This window comes from Zootermopsis nevadensis, unplaced genomic scaffold (genome assembly GCF_977971745.1).
Source record: "Zootermopsis nevadensis isolate Lab colony 2312 unplaced genomic scaffold, Znev_1.0 Znev_ptg000011l, whole genome shotgun sequence".
Taxonomy (NCBI): domain Eukaryota; kingdom Metazoa; phylum Arthropoda; class Insecta; order Blattodea; family Termopsidae; genus Zootermopsis; species Zootermopsis nevadensis.
In genome coordinates, this window is record NW_028259143.1 from 12,277,628 (window position 1) to 12,304,111 (window position 26,484).

The following is a 26,484-nucleotide window of genomic DNA, read 5'->3' on the forward strand; positions in this document are numbered from 1 at the left end:
ATATTCAGAAGAGAATGTGTACTTGTTTGTCTGTAAAGCATTTGGAATCCAGTAACATTTTGCTAATGAACAAAATGTAATAATATGTATTATTGTTCACATCACTGGATTATTTGTGGTGCATTGATGAGGCTAAAAGTGCAAGAGTAGCAGTTATTTCTTTAATTTTTTTTGTGATCTGTTGTTCATTTGCGTTCTGATTTAGAGGTTTTGCATATTTGAGTCTGACTGGAGGTAAACAGTTTTGTTCTGAAAAACACATACGGTCGAACATTTTTTGTCCCATAAAGTGTACTAGTTATTTGAAGTGACTTCACTATTGATTGATATTATATTAACTTTATTGTGGGTTTTTATTTGTTATTTTGTATTTTAGATGGGCATCAGTATGTTTGGTTTTTGTTAACAGAGGCTCAGAGAGGTCTGATGGTCACTCTGTGTACTTTTGTTTGTTTTACGTTTTAAAGTTCAGCAGCAAGTTAAGTATGGAGGGGGTGGAGTTTTTATCATTAGTAAAAATGCTGTAATATGCATGATGTATGGGGCTTGAACTGTTCCTTCTTTTTTCTCTCCATTCTTGTCTCATCTCCTTTCTCCCTCCATTCTCATCAGGACTTGAGGGCCACGATAACTGAAGACCAGCATTGCATGTGGTTTTGTGAAGTAATGAGTGTCTCACTATTAAAGATCTGTTACACATAACAGAAGAACCAGTGAGGATATTTAACCCCAGTGAAATTTATATGAAAATTGATTGAATATTCCTTATTATATTACCAAAACTAATCTTAAGTCACTGCTACAGGGAGAATTTCTTCTGTTCGACCACAAAACTGCTGCTACCTAAGTTGTTAGCCTAGCACTGAGCAGCTGCAGCTATGTGGTAACAGCAGTCAGTGATAATATACTTTTGCCATGAATCATTGCATTTGCCTCCTTGTTAACCCTTTAAAGTGTAATGGGAACGCTTTGTACCATTGCTTTAAAAATCACTAATTCTGCGTTTGCCCACAGTGTATTTGTCAGTTTAGTGTGATTCTCAGAGTACACTGTGATTATTTGATTGTTATAATTGTTGTGGGATTTGCTTTCTTTCAAGTATGAACTGAATGTGTAAATATTCTGAGAAAAATATTTTCTAACAGCAGGTGACAAACTGCAGCATTGTTTATCAAGACAGTTCTTCGTATCCTATTTCTTTTGTTCATCAGATCTTTATTTCCTTCTTTGTTCACCATACTGAAACAAAAACACGTTCATCATGGCGTGGACTACAGTTGGACAGCATTTTAGGACCTCCCTGCTCACAATGCACAGCTATGTAATGACTACCTGCCAGTTTGCCATTTTCAAAAGTACACTTGGGATTTTGTAAGCAGTAGGTCACTGGTGTTAGGTCTAGCTTTGTCGTGTTGGAGGATCATGTGGTTTTTGTTTCAAGAACGAGTTTAAAAAAGTAGTGTATCATTGGTGTAAGTGTATTGAAGTAGAAGGTGACTATGTATAACAATAATGTGTCATTTTGAAAAATAAACTCTCAACTTTGCATGTGTTTTTGCTTCATTTAAATTTCCTTCCCATTCTTGTTTTATTTAAGAGGAGGAATTACTTTTCAGCCCACCCTCATACGCTGGAATTTAATGAATGCTGAGCTCCTTATATGTTTGATTTAGGAGCAGAAATGTTCTGTTCAGTATCACATCTAGGTCCCTCTTATATAATTGATATCAGGAACAGGAATGTTATGTTTGGTACAATATCTGGAACCCACCAACCCTCTTATCTTATTGATATTAAGGGCTGAAATATTCTGTTTAGTGCCATTTCAGTGCAGGAAAGATTGTTGTATGTTTGTTTATATTCTAGTGCTGTGCTTGTACAGAAGCTGGGCCTATACGGAGAAGGTATCGTACAGTTATCATGATGACAAATCAGGAAAGGTATACAACGCTGTGGAACAAACCATGTCCCAGTATCCAGATACAGGCAGTGAAAACCTGCAAGGAGCACAGAGGCAAATTAAAGAACTGGAGAAAAAAATTAAGGATCTTGAGAAGAGAATTCCTCAGAGATATCCAGACGTGAAATATTTGAATTACAGATCAAGAAAACGCATTCTTGTAAGTGTCTGAATATAGTATGTGTTTGTTAGGTAGTCCAGTGCACATTTCATGATTTTGTTCCTTTTATGTATGCAGTGAGGTTTTGTTAACCTTTTGATAATTTACATAAATCTATCTTGATAACATTTGTGTACATACATTTTCCTTGTGCCAATATTAAAACAATTTGACAATTATTTTAATTCTGTGGGACTGACTGAAAATGTTATGAATCAGAGGTTGTATGCTGTGCTTGAATCTCCCTTTGGGGCCAAAAATTGGCCTTCAGTTTTCAGTTTGAATTGCCTGTTACTTGAATGTTAAATGTTTGTCTAAAAGAATATGAGGTTTAGTGTATAAGAGTCATTTTCCTGATGGTTCACAGCTAATTGGAAGAAATATTATTGTTGAAGTGATATTAGACTGTGGATTATTCACTTTTTGACTTGTGAAAGTGATATCAGGGCAGATTTAAGTTTTGCTACCCTTGAGTGGACATGTCTTGTGGATTTATCAAATCAAGTAAAACAACATTCAAAGGAAAACCAAAATATAGCAGTTAGAGTAAATGTGTATGCAGTTTGATTAAAGGAAGGAATTGCATATATTATAAACAAGATGAAAAGAGTTAATAGCTACAGCTAATGTAAGGTTATTCAGTGACAAGATATATAACTTTCCATATTTCGTGTTTCATGGCTTGTTTACCATCATTTTTCCAATCATTGAAACTTTTTGTTCCTAATTGTGGCTCATGGTTGAAAGCGAAGTATGGTCCGCAGCATACTCTGCTGCTACTTTCTGAGTAAATGAGTCAAGTTGAAGACCTTGTTTCTCCATTCATTAGTGCTAATGTGTTTAGTCACTATACAGGTTTATATTTTGTGAAATTAGCGGTTACTTTCTGATTGGCACCATATTTTGGGATGTAGTCCCTGATAAAGCAATTTAGAAACCAATATGTTGGATCTTTTAGTCAGGTTTAGTTGCTGTGTATCAAACGTGTTGTGGTTCTGAGGTGTATTTTCTTGCTGTTCAGCAGTTAGATATGTTTGCTCTTGAAGTGCTGCCACCGTAATCTAAATTTTAATCCATTTTAAAGTGTCAAAGAGTTGCTTGTATTCCTCTGATTTTTATTTCAGTTACATAAACTGAAAATGTGTTTCAATGAAATTCGGATTTGTATGTATATGTGGTAAAATACAAGATTAAATAATATAGCTTAAGCTTGGAGTTACTAAAAGTAGGCAGTTATGATTTTCATCGTCCATTTGATGACCTTGGAACAGTTACCTCTACCTTTAAGTAGCATGTTGGTTTTTATGAGGGTCACAGGACTGTATCATTTATTGAAGAGACGGTGTTCATTGAGTGAAATAATGTATTTGTAACACAGCTGGGACAGGAAAGATGTATAAGGTTTTTGAGAGCCACTGAGTGTCACGTGGTTCATAAAGTAAGAGTTCTGATTTTTTTCTACCATTGTTGGGTGAGGATCACTGCTGGTTGTGGTGCAAAATTTATGCCTGGCCAAAATTTCTTGGGTGCTAGAATGGTAGATAATGAGTTTTATGTGCCTGATTTACAACAGTCATGTTGATGTGAATCACAGAGGAAATGTAATACCTGTATTATTGAAAATGTAAACAACAACGACTGGGAACAGTGTTGCGAAGGCATTCGAGATTACCTTCTTCACTATCAAAAGCCCTGTAGTATTTGAAGTTCTTTTGGTTGCCTTCCAGTGTGCTTTACACATGCAGTAGGGCTTTATTGGTACCTAAAACTGAATTGAATGAAGAGTGAAATAATATGATAAGAGGACAGTGGAATGTGTGTGTGTGTTTATGTATACAACATGATTTCAGTAAAGTAATTTTGCTACCCCCTGGAATTTGCTACCCTAGGTTGTAGCTTACCTATGCAAAAACCTGCCCGCCAGAATGACATATGTTCTCTGTTCTCCATTTTCATGTTCCGTAACTTCTGATCATTCAGTTCCCTGCAGCCACAATTGTTTTGGTTCTTCCATTCTATATTTTGCTGTTGGTGGCCATTGAATTTGTTGACTTGGCCCTTTTTTAATGTCTACATCACCACATAAGTATAACTGTGTGTCCTCACATGTCTGAAAATGTATGTTTCTTTATAGGTTACAGGTGGGGCAGGTTTTGTTGGCTCTCATCTTGTGGACAGATTGATGATGGCTGGTCATGAAGTCATAGTGGCAGATAACTTCTTTACTGGACGCAAACAGAATGTGGATCACTGGATTGGTCATGAGAACTTTGAATTGATTCATCATGATATTGTAAATCCTTTGTATATAGAGGTGGATGAAATCTACCACCTTGCAAGCCCAGCATCACCGCCGCATTATATGTACAACCCTGTTAAAACCATTAAAACTAACACCGTAGGCACAATAAACATGTTAGGTTAGTATGCCATCTTGATATGATTATGATATTTTCAGTGTTTTTGTCACTGCCAGAATAGCTGAGAGGCCTGGTGACATCTCTAAGAAGTAGTTTAGGTGAAGGTGCATCAGACCAGCAAACCAGTGGTAGTTATCATCTTGCTTTCAAGTGTTGAAACTGAACTCATCAGAGACATTTTGATTTCCATAAGAATGTGATATTTTTTACAGTTGAGCTATTAACTTTCAAGAAACCTGTGCTGTGGAGTTTGATTGTCCATTGCAAAATTGTGGTACCTAACATGTTCTGTGTCCATCTGCCTTTTGTGTTCTTCTAATTATGGTAGGCTGTTTGTGTCAGGTGCTTTTTCACAGTATACAAGCTGTTGATTATTTCCACATGAATAATTTACAAAGGTAAAAAATTCCGTCACACACTTTTCCATTTATTAGCATTATTCTAGAGCAACATGTTTCAGTCCATCTTCACTTTTGGTACCATGTCTGAAGCAAAATTTCTACATTGAATTATGACATAAAACATGTTATTATTAACACAATATATTTTTTAAATCTTAATTTAAATGCAACGGTTTTTTGTAATCCAAAACCATGTGTGATGGAATTTTGTACATTTGTACAAACCACAACAGGATGCAAATAAGTGTGATTATTCATGTCAAGAATTTTACATAAGCAAAGCTAAGTTAAGATGTTTTGGCAGGTATTTCTATTATGCAGTTTTTGCACTCAGTGTACAGATTGATTGAATGCATACTGAAGAGTTTGCATCTTTGTTTCATCTTCAAATCAATGGATTTGAGTAAAGTTTCGTATGGAATGGGGTGGTCATATGAAATTTTGGTATGTCCCAGTCACAACCTGTACTGTGCATGAAGCACAAGTAAAACTTAATAAACTGTTTAAAAATAGCTTGTCATAGAGAAATTAGTAGACCAGAGAAGATATAAGTCTTATTGTTTCTGCACTTAATATGTTGTTTTGGTAAGCTAAATAGTTACCAGAATGCAATAAAAATTATTTGATTTTCTGTGCAACAACTGATTTTATTTGCAATAAATGCCAATAAAGTATGCAAAATCCATCATATACACATGAATATTATATGCACAGGTCTAGCTAAGCGTGTGGGAGCTAGAGTGTTGATTGCCAGCACATCCGAAGTGTATGGGGATCCTGAAGTGCATCCACAACCGGAGAGTTACTGGGGTCATGTTAATCCCATAGGTAAGAAATAAATTGCTACACTTTATGTTAGAGCAAAAGTAATATTAATGAACAATTGATATGAAGATGGCTGTCTTCTGGGTTGTTGCACCTTGTAATCTGGTAGAAGTTTACCGATGTTTCAGAGGTCCTTGCTGCCTCTATCATTGGGGCACGCAACAACCCAGAAGACAGCCATCTTCAGACTCACCACCATGAAAACTTCAAATCCTACAACAATTAATATATTTTTAACATGCCCATCTATTTTGGATTAAATGTCAGTTTACATAAATGTACAGTTTTGAAAATAAGTTGGGCATTGAAAGATAAAATGTAATAATTGTGAAATAAAAGAAGTGATGAGTTTCTAGTACAGTCAAACCACACTAACAGTTCTTCTCTATATTGCTACTCTTAATTTATGTCCAAGAAAGCTTTGGAACAAAAATTTCATATGTAATTTCAAATTGAATCCTTTGGTAAAACACCAACATGTGGCAATACAGTTGTACCATTATTTAGGTTTGATACACCGTAAAACCATTTTTTTTTCTACTGGCTGTTCAGACTTCCATGGAATCCCTTGTAAAGATACTGTGCAGCAGCATGTCTGCGTTAAATGAAACTACTCAGGTAAGAAACCAGCTCATAGTGACTTTGGGAGCATGTTGGATTATTGGTTGGTAGTTACTAGTGTAAATGGCAATGTTCTAAATTCAGGCAGTTCAGTAAATGATCCTGCTTCTGGCAGGGGCATTGATTTGAAAATGGAAACATTGCCCAAAACAAGCTGCATACAGTGACAGGTTTAGTGGATTATTATTAATGAAAGTTTTCCTCACACTAACAATGTATGCAAAGATTCTTTTGTTTGAATACAGTCACCAGGCTCTTCACAGTAAGGAAAGTATTATACAGATGAAGGTATGTAGTATACAATCAGGGTTATTTGCATTTTGTCTGTCATGGGAAAAGGGCAGTGTCAAGTGAAAGAAAAGATGTGCACGAACAAAGAACAATGTCCTTTGGTTTCATTGGTGTTTGAACAGAATTCAGTAAGGGTATACAGTTCAGCATATTTTTTACCCTGGACATTGCCATTGATGAAATTGTAGAGAAAAAGGAAGTTCAAACTAACAATCGTGTGTTTTGTTCCATATATGAGATTATAATGACTGCTGTGTAAGATAATAGATACATGTACTCTACAACAGTTCTTTCTATTATTTTGTCATCAACATGACTGCACTTTGCACATCATATGGCACTTTAATACAAAAAAGACATAGAAGTGCGTGGTGATGAAAGCATTTCAAAGGAATGAAGCATGAGGTGTATAAGAACCAAAGACATGGATGGATGCAGTACAGTGTTTCTGATCTAGGTTTGAATATATTGTTGTACAACATATCATTGCAGATTCTTCATCACATGAGGTCTTGAGTTCAAAGACTTTATCCTGAGACCATCTGTATTGATTGAGATAACTTTGGTTTCCATTAGTTCTGTGTTACAGAGTCCTTCAGAACAAAGTTGTGGTCTGCCATTCTCATCGGAAACCATTTTGTATCTAACAACATCATGTGTCAGCCAGCATTTAGTGCTGAGTTTCCTCCCTCAGTGTGCGGGGAAAAAATGCGTGTTTGTGTATGTGGCTGGAACCCAAGCCACAAGCTTAAACTATTTTATGCATTCAGCAACCTCCAGTGTGTATATGACATATGAACTGAACTGTAGTTGCTTACGTTATTAGCCATGTGTCATCACAATGCTTCCTCGAAGCTTGTTTTCGATCTGAAGACTGCTGAACTACAAATCATGTTTTTCATCCATGAATGTTTTACAGTGCTAAGTAGCAGCTACCTGGAACTGCATTTTGTTTTGGGAAGAGTACCGTTATTTCTAAGTTCTCAGTGCACATGTAACTGTTTCCAGGTCCAAGAGCTTGCTATGATGAGGGCAAACGTGTAGCAGAGACTTTGAGCTATGCCTACGCTAAACAAGAAAAAGTTGATGTCAGAGTAGCAAGAATTTTCAACACATTTGGTCCAAGAATGCATATGAATGATGGTCGAGTTGTTTCAAACTTCATATTACAAGCTCTGAAGAATGAACCAATTACAGTAAGAATATCTTATATGTTTCTTTGGGAACAAATTTAAGTTGTCTCTGTCCAAGCACTGTTATCATGAAGATGGAAGGGGAAGTGAATGTAAACCCCATGCATTCATAATCTCATCACTAGATAGGGGTCAGTATTTCTTTGGATTAAAACAGTATGTGTCAAATTAAATTGACCTAACATTAGCTCAAAGCTGTACCTCACAGCATTTTGTCAGGATCATTTCTCTGACAGCATCTGGGTTTATGAGCCAATCAGATCTGGAAGATGCTGATGTTCTGGTTTACTATTCCATGTAGAGGAATAGCATGACCATACAAAACATTATTAACACCTCTTTTCTGAGTGTTACTAATTTATGTGTGTTCTTTGCATGACTAACTCCATAGAGCAGAGCCCTTCATAACTAGTCAAAAAATTCACTGCCTTTGTGGAACCCATAGACTTATTAGTCTACCATTGGTTCCTACCTTGAGTCAAATGAATCAAATTCACATTCTGCAACCGTTTCCCTGTGGTTCAGTAGGTCTTCTGAGTGGTCTCTTCAAGCTGGCCAATGAAAATCTTCTACACATTTATCATCTCCCTTTTCTGTGTTGCATGTTCTACCCATCTAATCTTCTGTGACTTGATCGTTATAATATTTGGGGAGGAATACAAATAATGGAGCTCTTCTTAATGCATCTTTCTCCAGCCTCCAATCACTTCATGCATTCTAGGCCCAAATATTCTCCTAAGCACCTTGTTTTTAAACACCCTCAATCTGTGTTCTTCCCTTAACATGAGAAATGAAGCTGCACACTCATGCAGAATAACTGGTGAAATTACAGTTGTGTATATTTTAATCTTCACAGTTGCAGATGGCAGATGGTAAGACAAAAGATTCTGAAGTACATGGTAGCATGCATTGCTAAAAGTTATTCTGCTCTTAATTCATTCTAGAATACAATTTTAACTCAGTACTGTTATTTCTGCATATTTAAACTTTATCACATTTTTCGAAGAATTTATTGGTTACCTTTATAATGTGATGTTCTGTAGTCTGGTGATGAACATATAACATTACTTATATATTTTTCTGCGTTTACTTCTAGAAGAATTTCCTTACAAGCAATAGAAGTGTGTTTTTCTTTATGATATTTATGTTTTTTCCCAATAAATTAACATCACCACATAAATCAGATGTATCTCATTCACTTCAAATCTCCTAACCAAATCTCAGTCTTTCTTAAAGCCAGTAGTTGATCTGTCCCATTACACTCCCATTTTTCCCCATTGCAGAAATAGTACATGATGAATACATTACATCAGAATCCACACTGATGATCCGCTGTAATTTCTTCTGCACACAAGGATGTTGGAAACAATTTGTGTAGTTGGTAACAGTGATATTCCTTGATAATTACTAGTTACTTTTATTACCCTTCTGATGACTAGGTAAAACAGTACATTCTTACCACTGCTGTGGCAATTCTTTCTTATTTCAAACACAATAAATATATTTGTTGATCTCAGATTGTATTGTATACCTCCTTTGTAGATCATTTCTGTCATACTTTGATCAGTGTTTGGCACTTTACATCTTTTCAACTTCTCCATAGCAATCTCGACATCAAAAGATGAATGCTGAGGCTCTAATGGCTTGCCTGTATATATTTCTGTCTGCCAAACATCTTTAATCCTATGTACAGCCATTAGCTGCCAAAAGTAAATTCTTCCACCTGTTCAGAATACTGTGGGGATCTGGAAGCGCATCACCATTCTCATCTCTTAACCAATTTTGTCCTAAGTTGGTTTATACACTAAGATTTGTGTTGTCAATTTAAATTTTGATTGTGGTTGTCCAGTATAACCTCTAGTTTATGTGAAACTCATATAAAAAGTTTTTAAAGTGGTTCATTGCTTACAAGTTTTGGATATGGCATGCATTATGGAAGTTGATAATAGCTTTTATTTGAAACATATTTTGATATGGTGAATATTTAATGAAATGTGTAAGGTTTAAGACTTTTACAGCACATGAAAGTTATAAAAACTATCGGGTGATCACCCACATCATTGTTCAGTCAAATACCAACATTTCAGAGACTAGCTCTGCCTGTCTCTGTCATCAGGGTCAGTGATGCTGGAGACAGAGCTACTCTCTGAAACATTGTATTTTGAGTCAGCATTGACTTGGCTGATCACCTGACAGGATTTTATTACATTTAATGAAGTACCATATGAGGAAATGTTATTTGTGATTATATAGTGTGGTGGTGATTAACAGTGAATGATCATCATAGACAGTGAGATGCAGAGTAACAAAGAAAAGGTTTTTTTCTAAATTCTGTGTACTCCATTGGAGCACACCATTCCATTCTTGTTTTGAAGTGGCCTGGCACTCTTGTATAGCCTGTAACAGTATGCTTCATATTTTTCACTCGTTTGTGCCGATGGTACAGTGCAGTTCCTCTTCATTAGGTTTGTACATAATGTGTGCCAAAAGAAAACAGGTCCATGGGTCAACACAGGAAATCAAACTAATAGCACAATAACATGGAAGCTGAGATGACAAAGTAAATAATTGAACATCTTATGTAACCCACTGATACAATAAGAAAGAAAAATAATCTTTGGTCCAAAACACCAAAAACTGAAAAGTCCTAAATAAGCCTAAAAACAACTTGGCATCCACACTGTGGCCCAAAATCACCCAATATTGAACATAATTAAATATTCTGGACATCATGGATCCCATACCACCAAAATTCTGACCAAGCCAAAATGATGATTTTGAAATATCCAGGCCAGATAAAATTATTAATGCTAACAGGGTGGATTGTGGGAACATAATCAGGGTGAGCATATAGTCACCCCACAACCTGAAAAATGAGAAAGGGAGAGGGGAAAGGTGGAAGAGCACACATGCTTGCATGCACAATCCAGAAGCAGATGGCCACATGATGGAGGCACACTCAAGTGGTGGAAATTTGATACACGGCACAACCTCTCCCCACAAACAAGGTTCAGGGCCTCCTTGTCAGTTCATCTGGCGTCATGACTGATATACTCTTCATCACACACCAAATCAACTCCATTAAATCCCTTGTTTGTGCAGTAGCATCAAGAATAAATGGTGAGAAAGGTCCATACAGATCCTACTCTACAAGGTATAAGAAGAGCAGGTCTCCTACTGGGTGAAAACAAGCTGTTGGTTAAATAGGCACGTGACAGAATCAGCGATCACAGGCTTCTTGGAATGGAGAATGTCCGGGGACAGTCAGAAAAGGGTTCCTTCCAATTGGTGTATGGTGTTGATGTCACTCCAGAAATAAGACCATCAGAGAGGCTGCCACATTCTTGATCACCTTAAGCCAAGCCTCCATACAGGGCTTGCGCTAAGAAGGAGAAGTGGAAGAGTGGCAGGCCTGAATGACTGAAACTCCCCAAAGCAGGCCAAAAAATTTCTGAACAGCCAGTAACCATTTTTCTTGTTGAAAGAGTAATGTATCATCAAAGCAAACTTTGGCCTTCCATACCACAGTAACATTGTTTCACCAAATTAATATTAACAATCTATAGCAGAGACAATTATGCAGCTGCTTAAAACATATTGCACAAACTATGACTCATTTCTAGGGTAGTCTGTGAGGCATGTAACAGAATTATACATATTAAACATGGCAAAGAACTCCTGCTAAATCATTGCTGATTAACATAATTATATCCTCTTTATATGAAGTAATATGGCCATATTTAAGCATAATTAACTTGCATATATGCAGAGCATACAGGAACTAAGTAAACTAAGGCAGGTGGGGATAACTCAGTAACATTACTCATGCAGCAAGTTTCAGATGTGAGAGATGGACCTGGGTAATGAATGGTCTTGCCAAAATTGGGCTTATCGAATCTCAGTATAACTGGTGTAAAGAAAGACTGCAACTAGAAAGGGTCATGCCAATGCAGACACAGCTTCATCACAATTCTCTGTGAAGCATCACTCAAGGTCTAGTTCTGTCAAAAAACAGTCTCTAGCTTTTAAAGGTTGAGGAATCCTTCATTAATGTAGTTCTGGGCTGTACGCTAGTGACTCTGAACCACCTTCTGGAGACTGGATTTAGTATATATGCACTGGGTAACAATTGATTAATGCTCCACTTGTGTAGGTGTGAACCCTCACAGAAGGGGAACATCACCTCAAAAGGCGGTCGCTTGTCTGGATTCATGCTTGGTGTATTAAAGGCCAAGTGCAAGTACATCAGTCCTTTCTTTCAGGACATCTGAGAATTACTGTAGTAAGCAATCAGTTCAGAGCACAAATTGTGGTTAAAATGCTCATTGCTAACATTCTTGACACTCAGATGAAAGCAATATGTAAAAACTCATGGCAAATGAGACATCTGGCAATATTTTAAACAAGAACACATGGAACAGAAAACTTAACAAAGACCTGATCTTTCAAAACTCTAATCATCACTGAACTCATGTCCTCGAGCTAGCCAGATAAATTTTTAAAATGAGTCCATGCAGACAAACATCATGTTTTCTGCTTTACTTGCCTACACAGTCAAGGAAATTTTCTGAAAAGGATAGGCAGCAACTTATGGTGCTAACAATTTAAAATGAGAGAGTTTGGGGCTGGTTTACTCATCTGACACAATGCAACACCTTAGACACATGCGGATGTCATTATCCATGCCTTTGCAAATGAAGTTTTCTTGAATCTTTTGAATGTCTTTGTGTCCACCCATTGGTGAAGTATTATAGTAATCGAAGTACCATGACCTTCCCTATGCTGTGGAATGTAGACCTGCAGTGTAACACCCTGTTATATAGGGTCTTGCTTCTTTCTTTCCAATCTCTCAATGAGCTGTGATAACTCAGGATCCTTGTGATATAGCATATAGTGAGATCATAAAAAGTGAGAGGAAATTTAGTTAACAGCATGTGGCTTGATGCTGAAGATTACTTAAATTGGGGCGCATTGAGCATTTGGGACAGTGCACCTGCAAGATTTTGGGTATTGGTCTCTGAACTTTAGTGAGCAATTCTTAATGACCCAGCATCCAATTTTACCTAATTGGTGAGGATGAGATGAGCCTTGATAATGCTTGGTCATCAGTTTCTAGATGGAATTCATCATGCTCGAGGTTGTACCGAAATTTGTCTGTACCAAACAGTACAGCCAAAAAATTTGAGTGTATGAATGGAAAATGGCTTGCACCTCTTGTAGCTCAAAGTGTGTGGCATATGCTGTTGGTTGTTGACTGGCATTGAAATCTTGCAACAAAATGCCTGTCAACATGACACCATTCCATCTCTTTGCAAAATAAAAGGTTTAGGAAATCAGCCATGTGTAACATAGGAGGTTGTGAGATTGCCTCCTTCATTTTATTGAAAGTGGTTTGCTGATCCTTTCATCACACAAATTTTACTTCTTTCTTCCTAAATGCATTAAGGGGGCAGCCAAATGTGTGGTAGAAATTAACCACCACACTGAACTGTGCAGTGCCTTCTACATCACTTGGGTGAGGGAAATTACAGATAGCCCAAGTTTGCTGTGGGTCGGTGGAAATGCCCAAGAGGCGATATACAGTGGCCAAAGAAAGAAATATCCTGTATGGCAAAGAATTTTGAAAGATTTTATGGTGAAACGCAGTCTGGCCAAGACCTGAGCAACATTTTCAAGATGTTGGTCAAAATTGGAACTACAAATGACCAAATTTAAGCTTATTGTCATTAAAGGTAATGTCCAGCAGATGTGTAAGGACTTGGGTGCCCGTGGCTATTCCACAGGGTACCCGATGACATTGGTATAGATAGTTGAATAGTTGGTACAAAAAGTGGGTAAAGGGTTAGATTGTTCAGATAGGGGCATCTGATGGTATGCCAGATTCAAATGTAGGGTGGTAAATATTTGGTCATACAAAATTAGTGGGAAGCTAAGTGGGTGTTTGGCAAGGGCACATATTCTACTTCAATGTGCTTATTAAGACTGTGGTAATCTGTGATGGCCCTATGTGAATAATCAGGCTTACATACCAAAAACATCTGACTTGAGAGCTCAGTAACACTAACACTAGATGTTGCTAATATGCTTGGTGTGTTTAATGTGCTAACCTATAAGGTGCAGACCTAACTGGTCTGGTATCTATAAGCAGATATGGTACTCAATTAAATGAGCGAGCCCCAAGTGATTAGTCAGCACTTCCAGAAGATGAGCAATAATTCCCTCCAGTCATTAATGCTGATCACCAAAAAGTTGAGAAAAATCTGGGCCAACAACCCCTGACTGTTCTTCCTGAACATAAAGTGTGCAAAGAAAAATTATAACATAAAACTGAAAGAAGAAATTCTCTGGTAACAGGAGATCCTATGAACAACACAACTCACATTTGAGCTCATCTCTCTACAAGTTATTAGGTTCATTACCCTGACAGTACTAATAAAAAGGTAATTCACAAGGAAAATTAACAGGCCTGTTCTATACTGACTGATTTGACTGTGCTTAATCTGGGCCCACCATACACAGTCCTAATGGATCTCGCATATAAATAAGCTAACCCCACAGTGCAGCCAATTTTTGTGTCAAGGAAAGCAGGTCTATGGGTCAACACAAAATTAAAGTAACAGCACAAGAACATGCTAGCTGAACTGACAAAGTAAATAAGTATATTTTTTACATAACTCACTGATACAATAAGATGACATATCATGGTTGACGTTGCATTGTGGCCCAAGCAAAGTTTCCCTCAAGTGGCAGAATTCCAAAATATGGCACAGTTGAACTGACTAAACAAGGGCTCTCCAAAATATTGCCATGTGCGAAATGTAACTTTCGGTAAATCTTTTAACCCATTCATGTCTTTTGATGAGTTCAGATTGCAGACATTTACATGACCTCAAAATCTTATGATGATTCTGGTTGCTGTATATAATTATCCATATACATGCTTGTCTTTTATTCAGTCATTCATATGTGGCTCCCAAGTACATTATGAACAGTAGAAACATGACCTCAAAATCCTGTGTTTGTGGTGCTGACTCATGGACACTGTGAAACCATTTTCTTATATAAAGAGAAAGGGGAGTATGCCATATTAGAGGTGATTAGGGTAACATTTTAATTTTGATCTTTAGTTTCTAAAATGTAACAGATGAGGTGTCTACAAATGTGCCTCAGTGCACTGCAGTATGTATTCTTGTTTTGTGCACCACAGTTTTGTTCCAGAGTTCAGAAGATTTCATTGGACATCATGGTCAGGTGATTAACTCTCCTGCTTTGTATTTGAGAGGTCCCGAATTCAGATCTTGGTTGGAGACCGGTTGTCCTGACTGGGGTTTTGTGGTTTTCCTCAGTCCCTCCTGGCAGATGCCAAGATAGTACCTAAAATTAGGTCACGACCGCTTCCTTCCACATCCTTTCCCATTCATTATTTACTATCATCCTCTCATTCACTACTATATAATATTATATACTGAAAAAGCATAGTTAAGTAAACTATAAATAAATAAATATTCACAAGATTTCCACTGCTGTTAGACTGAACACAGTGCTACGTGGCTGTATGCTGTGTGGGAGAGAGGGAGCTGAGTATGTGCAGTGAGTTTAGGTTCTTAGGTGAATGCTAACAAAATTTGGCAACACATTCTCTTTTTTTTTAATTGTTAAAATTGAAGAAAATTATGGGCATTTTACATGAAGATATGTAAATTTTTGGTTGTGGAAGTAACTGGGTTTAAAATCTACTGCAGCCATACAATCATGTGCATGTGTCCCCTGGGATGACCTTTGTCACCCAACTAGATAGGCATCAGACACCAAGCATGCACAAAGGCCATTGTCCCCCAAACAGCTTGGATATCACTTGCACCATTTGCAAGTATCAAAGGTCAAATTGTGGCAATTGTGTCACAGTTATAATGTGCATATATTTCCTAACTTCTTCACTCTTAGTGATGCAATAATTAATGTTTACCATGAAGGTGGCTGTCTTCTAGGTGGTTGTGCCAAGTAGTCTGTGTTTCAAAAGTGCTTGCTGCCTCCACCATTAGGGTGATCATCACCCGCAATTATGAAACATATCTTGGTATCTTAATTGACTGATGTTTCAGAGGCACTTGGTACAATCATCGTCAGGGTCATTGCCCTGATGATGGAGGCTGCAAGCACCTCTGATATGTTGGCAATCTTGTACTAGATAACGGTGAAACAACCCAGTAGGCAGCTATTACATACCGCTGTGAGAATTTGAAATCTGGCAAGTTCTTTTGTCCAGAAGCTTTAGGTTTTATTTTGTCAAGTCAGTCCCTATTTCTGTATTGATCTGTGGTTCTACTTGTATTATATCCTGTTTTCCTCTTGTCAAGCACTGAAATAAATTGAATCTGAAAAAAATTGTGGACTTAATCAGAGCTAGAGAGAGCTCCAGTGCATATTATCTCCTGCTTTCTCTCAGTCTGTCTCTCTTCCCTCTTCTATTTTGGATCTTATACTTTTTAGCAGCTCTCTGGGTGTTTTATTTGCTTCTGTTCTTGTTACTGTCTGGGGCAGCTGTTTAGAAGTGACTATTCATTGCAGATTTATGGTCATGGAAAGCAGACACGATCTTTCCAGTATGTTTCTGATCTTGTAGATGGGCTGATTGCACTTATGGCTTCCAATTATACTCTCCCTGTTAATTTAGGAAATCCTACTGAACACACAATTGAAGGTAAGCTATGCATTTTAGTTACATTCTTTGTATCGTACACTGAATGTGGAATTGTATTTTAATCCTCTATTTGTGCAGTGCTATACATTAGTTTAGTTTAGACCTAACACAGTCATGTAATAATCATAACCAAGACATCAGTCATTGAACAGCACAGAACTTAATTCTTTTCAAAATTCAAGGAATACAGTTCTTCATCATACCACAGTTGAGCTTGACTTGTGGATTGTTTATGTCTCATTAGTAATGTTTATGTTGCAAGCTGCAGTACACTGTGTGTTGTGCATAAGTTTTGAAAACTCTGACTTTGCCACATAAGGCATGTGGAATTATATGCTTGTAGTATATCAACATTTCTTAGTTCTTTTCCAAGTGGTGATACGTTAATATACAGTTCAACATTTAATGGAATGCATTAGCAAAGTATAAGATGTGTTTAATGAGAGTAAAGGTGATCAGGTAGGACAAGTTTGGCACTGAACCAGCAGATATTTATGTAGAGTGGCTATAAATTATTCACCATATTTGTAACATACATATAAAACAAAGTATAAGAGATAGTTAGAAATGTTTTGCCTTGTTTGAAAGAACAGCTGATTGAGTTTTGGAAGAGTTTTAATGGATGTCAATCGTCCTGTCTCATTGTTGGCATTGTCTGGTTTTTGAAAGCATGCAGCTTTAAACAACTATGGTGAATCTTCTGCACAGTTAATGGGGAATGTTCAATTCAGTGCTAGCATAATGAGTGGATTTCCTTGGGCTGTGCTGAAAAAGTCTCATGAACCGTGTGCATTTTGTCAGCGTATGCTGTAGGCCTGCCAGTCCCCATGAACTGTTTTGCCATTGCTTAATAACCTGTTTTCCATATTCCATGTGATGTCTTGGGACTTAATCACAGACTTCATCAACCTGTATCACAACACACACATTATATTAGTTGTGTTGACAGCATTTTATGTTCTCCGGCAGGGTTCATTCAGCAGCACCAATATTGGCTGTACAGTGAACTTCCACAAAACTCCTTGAGCTGTTAAAACAGTGCAAACTGTTTCTCAGTATGTCGTATACTTTGTTTTGTATGTATGTTTGAAATGTGATGAATAATTTATAGCGCCTCTATACATTTTTCAATGAATATGTGTATGATAATCATCACTTAAATGACAAGCTTTTTCATGTTTAAGGAAATCACATCAGCAGTTAATAGGTTAGAGACTCTTTATGTTAGGATGCCATATATAATGAACGGTGATAAGAAAGTTGCACAACTCATTCCTGACACATTCTTTTTGTAAAAAAAATTCATTCAAATCAGAAAACATGAAACAGTATTATGTTAAGTGTCAGAAATGTCCACATTATGCAGACAATTGTCACTTCATGCTAATGGTCCACTGGAACAGTTTCTGCCCTGCATGTTTTCCGTTTCATGGAAATGGTTCACCACACAAGATATTGTTTGTTTGGCATGGGACAATTAGGAAATGTGTCCATTAATTAATAATAATTTGCCAGGCAGTGTTCAAACAGTAAACAATCATTATACTTGAAACATTTTGTTAGGAGATTTCAAGATGGTGCTGGGGAGGGAAGATACCTTCAAGCCAACAGTTGTGAATCATAATTTGCACAATGTTAGTAATGACAGTGTGATTAGAGTAGTACATTTTATTGCATTAAAAAGTCTAAATTTCAAGGACAATGTTTGCACATCACAAAATTCATGAATATCCTTGTACTAATGATGGAGGTGCACAGTGAGATTGATATAAAATGGCGGTCAGGAATACTTAATGGTAGGTGTTTTAGAGAGCTGACTGTGTTAATGCCAATATATTTGGTAGTTGCAAAGAATGGGGACAGACTATTACTAAGGGGAAAAAAAATAACACAAAAGTGTGATGTGGATATATTTAAGGAACAGTGTCAGGTCAATCTGAAATAGGTTTGCAGCTTTGGAGAACTTCAGTGATAATGTGGACATCAGTAAGGTTAAAAGAAATATATATATGAGAGACAGTATCAAAATTTCAGCCAAAGAGAGTCTAAGTTAAAGCAGTATACCCCATTGATAAATATAAAAAAAATTATTGGGTAAAAGGAAGCAGACTGAATTGCAGTGGCTTAAAGAATCCAAGCCACATGAATAGAGATAATATTGACAATGTAAGACATGAAGATAGAACTTCTGGAACAAGAATGAAGAATGTCTGAGAGACAAAATTAATGGGCTTGAAACAAACAATAAAAACAAAAATATTAGACACATTCAGAGGCATAAATGAATTTAAGGAGGGTTACCAGCTTTGGTAAAAGTCAAGAATGGTGATCTGCCTGCATATTTCCATAGAATTTTGGGTAGGAAAAATTCCTTTGTCAGCTATTGAATGCATTGATGTTAGGCAAACAGCTGAACTGTTTGTCTTGCCCAGTTCTTTAAGGCCAAGATTGCTGTTGAGAAGTTAAAGGGTGTAAGTTTTCAGGTATTCACAATACTCTGGCCAGATTAATGCAAACTGGAGGTGATAAATATGCTCTCTGAACAGCAAAGTTATTAATTATACTTGTAATGAAGAATCTTTTAGAAAAGGTGAACTTGTGGCAGCCTGGAGAGCAATATTGTTGAGTTAGTGATGTATCTGATTCCAGCCCAATGTAAGCAGTGGACACCCAATTAGTGGAATAACAGTGACACAGGCAGTTGACTGACAGAATCATTGTAACTAGTAGCAGCACAGCAGTCCATATAGTATCGTGTTCAGTGCCTGTGAAGTGGTTGTGTGACTAGGAGACAGACTGGAAGACAAAAATGAAAATTATTAGAGGACACATATTTCCTTTGATACTGTTTTAGAGTTTTCTGTTGCAGTGAACAAGGATAACTGATTATAATGGTATTTGTAAATTCAGCTGCATTAATATGCAATTGATCTGTCTTGAGTGAGAACCCACTGTGTGATCAGTAATTGTCTCACACTATTATCAGCTATACATAAAATTTTATCCAGTATTCTTCTGTCAAGTTAACTCCTTACATGGACAAGATTACTTGGGATCGTCAATGTAGAATTTGATGTAATTGATCAGGTAATGGAAAAAAATTGGGAATGTAGTGGGATGGTGCATCAGCTATTTATTTACTTCTAGAAAGCATGATTAAGTTAGAAGGTTTAGTATTATATACAACATTCTCACTTAATTTGGTATACCACTAAAACTAATTAGACTGATGAAAGTGTGTTTAAATGGCCATAAGTCATGATCAGATGGTCTGTAAAGCATAATAATATATTCATCATTGGTGAATAAAGCAAGAGAAGATATTCATTACATTGTGGTGAACATGAGGGGTGTCAAGACTTTGCTCCATGGCTGGGATTCCCAGTTTTGTGGGGGATTTTCCTTCCATGAGTGTGCTATTACAGTTGTATTTTTTATGTTTTAATGTTATAACATCCATGGTGGATACAAGTTGACTCACAACTGACAAGTGAGAGAGTGGATTTGCAGAAAGAAATGGCCAAAAGTAGGATGAAATAAGAGTGAACTTCATGTTATGTTTTGCAACTGCTACTCTCCACTTTATTCTTATGGAGTGTTTGCTAGCTTGTGATTGATTGTATTATGGTCATAGTTGTTGGTAGATAATATTATGTGAGATCAAGTAAAGTAATAATAAAGGAATGAATAGGTTGGGGTGTCATAAAGTTAATTCAAGATTTGCTTTCGTTGGTCCAGTAAGATGAAATTTTAACTCTAGAAATGCTCATGGCCTATTTGTAGCTAGCTGGTAAAATAAGTTATGAGATATCTTCTAGAGAACGTCACTGAACAAAACACACACACATTTTTTACAACACATTACTTTGGTCACTATCACAAGATCGATTTAAGTTTGTTACAGTTACACCGTGTATGTATATATCTTTTGCACCTTGTGGCATTTTCTTTCAGATTATAATTTTGAAACAGTTTCTAATTAAATAAAGTGAAATGGAGCTGTGTTGGCATTGCAGCTACTTTAAAGATTGAAACAACTTGAAATATAATGGGAGTTTTGTGAATGTTTCCTGTCAACATTACAACTTAGGAACAGGATAAATTCGCAGTAAATTTTTTACTCCTGGTTGGTTAACAGACTTGTGACAGAAAGCAAAACATATGTAACAAGATCACCTCTTGGTTAGGCCCTGGGTTTGGTGACAAGCTGCCTTTAAGAAAAGAGAAAGATTTGTTACACATGTGAAACACTTTGTCTCGTGATTTTTCCAACTCCCTAAATAGTAAGGAATGCAGTAAAATACAAATTTCACTAAAAGTATACAATAATAAACTTCAAACAGCAAAACAATTCTCTACATTAATTTCTTTCTCATATAACAGTTGGGGTGAAATTGTCACTAGGAGTGGATGTGCCACTTCTGTTGCTAAGTATGGCTTTACAAACCTCACAAATTGAACATACCAAAGGCAACAGTTTAGAATATGAAACTGTATGAATGCTGATACTATCATGTAAATTAATACTGAAATTAATCAAATTATATGGTTGATATCAAAATTGTAAAGTTTTGTAAGGTAATAAGTCTGTATATGCAAATTAAATGAACAAAATCAACTGATGCTTTTATGAGTGGTTACAGTTCTAATAAAGCTGTGCCAACTGAGGCTAATTTATGTAAATTGGAGAAAGATCCTGTCTGGTTCCATGTTAGATGGGAAGTGAAGAGGAAGACCGCAGAAATATGTGGATGCAGATGTCAGTGTTCGTTTGGAAGAACCAGTTGTTTGATTGCCCATAACATTCATGAAGAAATGATCTGCAGTATTCCATGGTCCAAGAACTTCCACGTTGCCTTTGAAGAGGAAGGAAGGCTGCCATAAGTATCAGCCTAAATTTTCAGTGAATTAGTGATCGTGACATGGATGTGTGGCAGTGGGCATGCACAGTTGTATTCCATTGTACTTTTCCAGTGTTATGTTCACTGATGAATGTAGTAAACCTCAGCAAAAAATCTCAAAATTTATATTTGAGCTAAATAAAGTTCACATTTCTTTGAAGGCCTAGCAGAGTAGAGTAGAGTAGAGTAGTAGATTATCCATCTCATATTATGATGTGAACATATTTATTTCACATGTCTGACTGGTGGAAGTTATCTGTAGCTATTGTCCCATTGGCTATTTCCAGAACTTGATATTGCAGGCCTTCTGAACACTGTGATTTTGCAACTAGGTGGAGCACCAGCCTGGTATGCTATTATGCTGCTGACATGCATGCTTTTCTGGCCTTCCAGAAGTACTGACCTGACCATGTGTGTCAACTGGTAGTTGTCTTTTGTAAAAGAACACCTCAGCACAATTTGCGTGAACTTTTTGCTGGGTCAAAAGGTGAGGTTCGCCATATTTTTACACCATTACACCAGTAATGCTCTGACAGGCCTGGCATTCGTGACAACAAAAGCAGTTGTGTGTTGATGCTGTTAGTAACCATACCAATCAGTTTGATGGGTTAGTGCTATGTAGTGAGTGGTGTGGCATCTGTTAATTCTATTATATGTACTGATAATCAGTCTTATTTTCCTTTGGAATTAAACTATTTCCATACTAAACCACTATTTATGTGTTATTAATTCTGTACCATCTAATGGTGACTTATGGCCATCCCTGTGTAAGTAAACTGGTGCATTTCCAATACAGAATAGCCTGAAAGTGATGCTTTATCACCATTGCTTTTCAACTTTGCTTTAGAATATGCAATCAGGAAGGTGCAAAAAAAAGGGGTTGGATTTTAATGGGCACATCAGCTTCTGATTTGTGATGACATTCATATATATGGTGGAAACGTGAATATCATTAAGAAAAACACAGCTCTATCACATGCTAGTGGGGAAGATGATCCACAACTGACTGAGAGAAAATTAATATCATTATGTGTTCATGTCTCTTTAGGAAACTACAGGACAAAATGAAGGTAGCAAGTGAACCCCTTGAAAAAATATGACAAATTTCAAATCAAAATTGGATTCACACAGAATTAAAGAGCAGACTAATTTTGAGGGAATGCTTACTACCATGCAGTACAGGATGTTTTGTTTTACCATCTGCTGTCTGAAAAATGTAAAGATTAAAATATACAGAACTATAATATTACCTGTTGTTTTTATGAGTATGAAACTGTGTTTCTCACATTAAAATAAAAACACATGTAGGATATATTTCAGAACAGAGTGCTTAGGAGATTCTTTGGATCTAGGAGCAATGACGTGACTGGGGGGGATGGAGAGCACTACATAATGATGAGCTCCATAGTTTACACTCATCCTAGATATTAGGATGACCAAGGTGGGGCCAGTAACTTGTGTGGGGGAGATGGGAAACACGGACAGAATTTTGATTGGAAAGGCTGAAGGGAAGAGACCTCTCAGAAAGCTTAGTCGTAGATGGAAGGATAATATTAAAATGGATCAGGGGGTATGTGGATTGGATTCCTTTTTCTAAAAATATTTTCTGTCCGTGGACTGTTTAACCGTGGTTCTGAATGTTTGGGTTCCTTAAAAGACAGTTTTGCTAACTAACCAAGCATAATGTTGGGTTCTCAAGGACTGTTCTGTGGAGTTGGTTTTCAGTTAAATCTCATAGCATGCCAAATAATGCATTATTGTTAAAATTGGAGAGAGTGAGAATGTATGTAGAATCTTATGTAAACTTTATCATATTAATCTTAGTAATTCATTACACATTTTATTTACAATATGTATTATTTTTAATATACCTTACAGTCATAGATAATTTTGATAGATAAACAGTAAGAATAAATGACAAAATAAGTAAGTCAAAATGGATATTCTAGAAGTATGCAGTAGATAATGGCTATAAAGAAATGTGTGAAATATGCAGGTAATATTAATTTTACAAACAGCAGCTGAACATTATCTGGCTGTTGTTATAAGTGGTGTGGATATGCAACTCACTGCAGCTTTCACATCAGCCTCCATGTAGGTCAGGGAACATGGGACTGACTTTATATCCTCTGGGTACAATGATTTGGGAGTTATCAGATCATGAACTTGGCAGGGACAAGGAAGTAAGTTGAGCAGTATTCAGTGATGGGGTGGATTACAGGTGTTTCTGTTTTTGGGCACTCATTCCATATTGAGAACAAACATGGCATTTTGTAGTCAGTTGGGACTGATAGTACTTTGACCACTTACCCTGGGTCACAGCTACTTCTTGTGGTGACATCAGAATGCTTAACTTTTTTGTCTGACTTCCTTCACAACTGACACTGAACTACAGGTCTCATCAGTGGCAAACAGATGACCATCATTACTGTTATTTTATCATCCTGCAGCTCCTATGTTATGTGCTCCTGTGAGTTGGCTGACAAAGCTCTAACTGCTTTGAAAAATCCTGAGATACAGTTACAGTGAAGTGTAACATGTTAGGAAGGTGGTTACTAAGTGTGGAACTTCCTTGCCAAAGGAAGGAAACTCATTACATATGAAAAAAATTAATATACTCTAAAGGAATATAAATAATAGATGGTCACAATAGCAGATGAGGTTTCTCTTTTCAGAGTTTGCATCAATGATAAACCAACTAGTAGGAAAATCAAGTACAATCAAGCAAGTGGCAGCTGTAGAAGATGATCCTCAGAGAAGAAAGCCTGACATTTCCCGAGCTAAGAAGTATCTTGGATGGGAGCCTAAAGTATGTCATATAATTGAAGTAATAACTGTTACATTTGCAGAGAAATCCCATCATTTGATCTTGTTCTGAGCCTATTCAATCCAGTCCATTTTAATCAAAGTGAATTTGATGGTAAATATACCATTTTATATGTATTGTATGTTTCTGCCATCTGAGGTACATGCCCAGTCCATTATAACTTTCTTGGTTCTCACAACCTAACAGTATACCCAATGAGTATATTTAAGAAAGTTTATCTTTATGTAATTGTCTGTATTCACGTTCATCATTCTTGTCTGACACTAGGTGCCGCTTATGGCTGGTCTCCGGAAGACGGTACTTTACTTTGAAAAAGAAATACAAAGAGCTACTCAGGAGCAGCGAAACTTTTATAGACCAGAAGAAAGAACATTTTCATCTCTACAAGATTTAAAGTAGTAGTGCAGTATGTAGGTCATAAAAGAAAATGCTTATTTTTTTAAGAAGCAGTGATATGTGACTTATTTTCTGTAATTTATTTCATATTGACATAGCTGATGGCTGCAGTAAGTTTGTAAATTATCATTTTTCCAAATTGTTTCTACCTTTGAAACAATTTTATCTTAAGAAAACTTTGAGTAAGAACATATGATGCTTTCCTTTAAATTGTTGATTGTGTGTGTGATGAGTAATGCAAGAACTATGAGTGAATAATTATACAGTTTAGTTATCCATTAGTGCATCTGATTATGTAAATGTACCCAGTATAATCTCGAAGTTCCACTTTGTCTCTTGTGTTTTTAATGTTTATGATCTATTTGTATTTGCATGAATATAGGTTGTGTGCAAATACCTACCTTTTGAAAAGAAAATAACTAACTCCCTGGTGGCAGAACCCGCAGGTTTAACACTGACAACACCAAAGCCCGCCACTGGCCATGATCCTCAGCTAACTCCATCCATTTGCCATCCTCACAGCCCACCTCCCCAAGATCCATCTTGATGTTATTCTCCCATATCCTTCTTGATCTGACCAGTGGTCGTTTCCCAGAAAGATTCCCTACCAAAATTCTGTATGCACCCCTTGCCTTTCCGATGCATGCTACATGTCCAACCCAGTGGAGCCTCCTTGATTTCACTACCCTCACTATACTAGGTGACCCGTGTAATTCATACAGCTCCTCGTTATGCAATATTCTAAATTCCCCACTTATTTCATCCCTCCTAGGCCAAGATATCTTCCAGAGCACCTTCTTTTCAAACACTTGTAATCTTCATTCTTCCCTCAAGATAAGAGACCTTATTTCACAACCATGCAAGACAACAGGCAAAAGAAAATAAGAGAGTAAACAAGACCTCACTTATAAGCCACATCAGAATTTTTAAATTAATTTGCCCTTAAGTATCAGTGAAATGTAATTTTTTAGAGTTAAAAAGATATTGATTATAGTGATTTCATGACAAGCAATCATACTGCTCATGCTATCCCACATTGCCTGCCAATCTAGCAAAAGTTCAGTTTTTAGTATTCTAGTCACAGTATCTGCAGGTGATGACTGTTTGAATGTGAGAGTAAACAGACCAAAATATAGAGGTATATCACATACTACCTCTGTTGTTTATCAGAATACCATTGGTTCATGTGACAAAATGGTTGCATGGCCGTTAAAACAACAGATCGGGACAAAGATAATGAAACATATGTTTCCTATGCAATTATTTTGTGCACCTGCTCTTAAGTGGCTACTACTAAAGCCAAGTTGTTTAAAAGTGTTCAACCTTGTACCCCCCTGTGCCAATTCCTTTTCATAGGTAGCTCCACTGCCATCAGCCTGATGGGGCAATGAGTCATGGCACAGCATCCCAGATGGTCTTGCTGATGGGAAAACCTGAAATCTCGACTATTTTCAAGTACCAACTTCCTCCACTAAACAGTGCACTGTTTTCTCTGTCTCATGTCCCATCTGCTTCTACTGCCTGGACCTTTTCGTGGTCATACATGTCAAGCTACTACAGGTACTAGTCAAACACTGTAGACAGTAATATATTATATACTTCACTATGAATCAGTTTCAAATAAAACTCGAGCTGCACAAAAACTTGACAGTTGTATCAAAAGTTTGTTTCGATGCCTTCCATCACAACGTTCTTCTTCTGTTTGTGCATATGGATCAACTGTTGCACAGTTATTCACAGTGACGTCTGTCCTCCAAGACTAAACTGACTTCTTGGAACAAGGTTTTT

At 36.8% G+C, this 26,484-nt stretch overlaps 1 protein-coding gene and 1 long non-coding RNA gene across 2 annotated transcripts in view; both read left to right on the plus strand.

The window, feature by feature from the left end:
* Positions 1 to 25,092, plus strand: part of Uxs (UDP-xylose synthase) — a 28,406-nt gene extending 3,314 nt beyond the window's left edge. The window contains 8 exon segments of the mRNA XM_022081849.2: positions 1,867 to 2,120; positions 4,255 to 4,540; positions 5,656 to 5,769; positions 7,687 to 7,874; positions 16,440 to 16,572; positions 24,149 to 24,282; positions 24,568 to 24,632; positions 24,634 to 25,092. Coding sequence (XP_021937541.1) covers positions 1,867 to 2,120; positions 4,255 to 4,540; positions 5,656 to 5,769; positions 7,687 to 7,874; positions 16,440 to 16,572; positions 24,149 to 24,282; positions 24,568 to 24,632; positions 24,634 to 24,694 — 1,235 coding nt within the window. The 3' untranslated portion in view covers positions 24,695 to 25,092.
* LOC147874075 (uncharacterized) lies at positions 16,579 to 21,190 on the plus strand. The gene is made up of 2 exons (XR_015534781.1): positions 16,579 to 18,368; positions 19,222 to 21,190. It is a non-coding gene; the product is annotated as an uncharacterized LOC147874075 (long non-coding RNA).
* Positions 25,093 to 26,484: the final 1,392 nt, after the last annotated feature.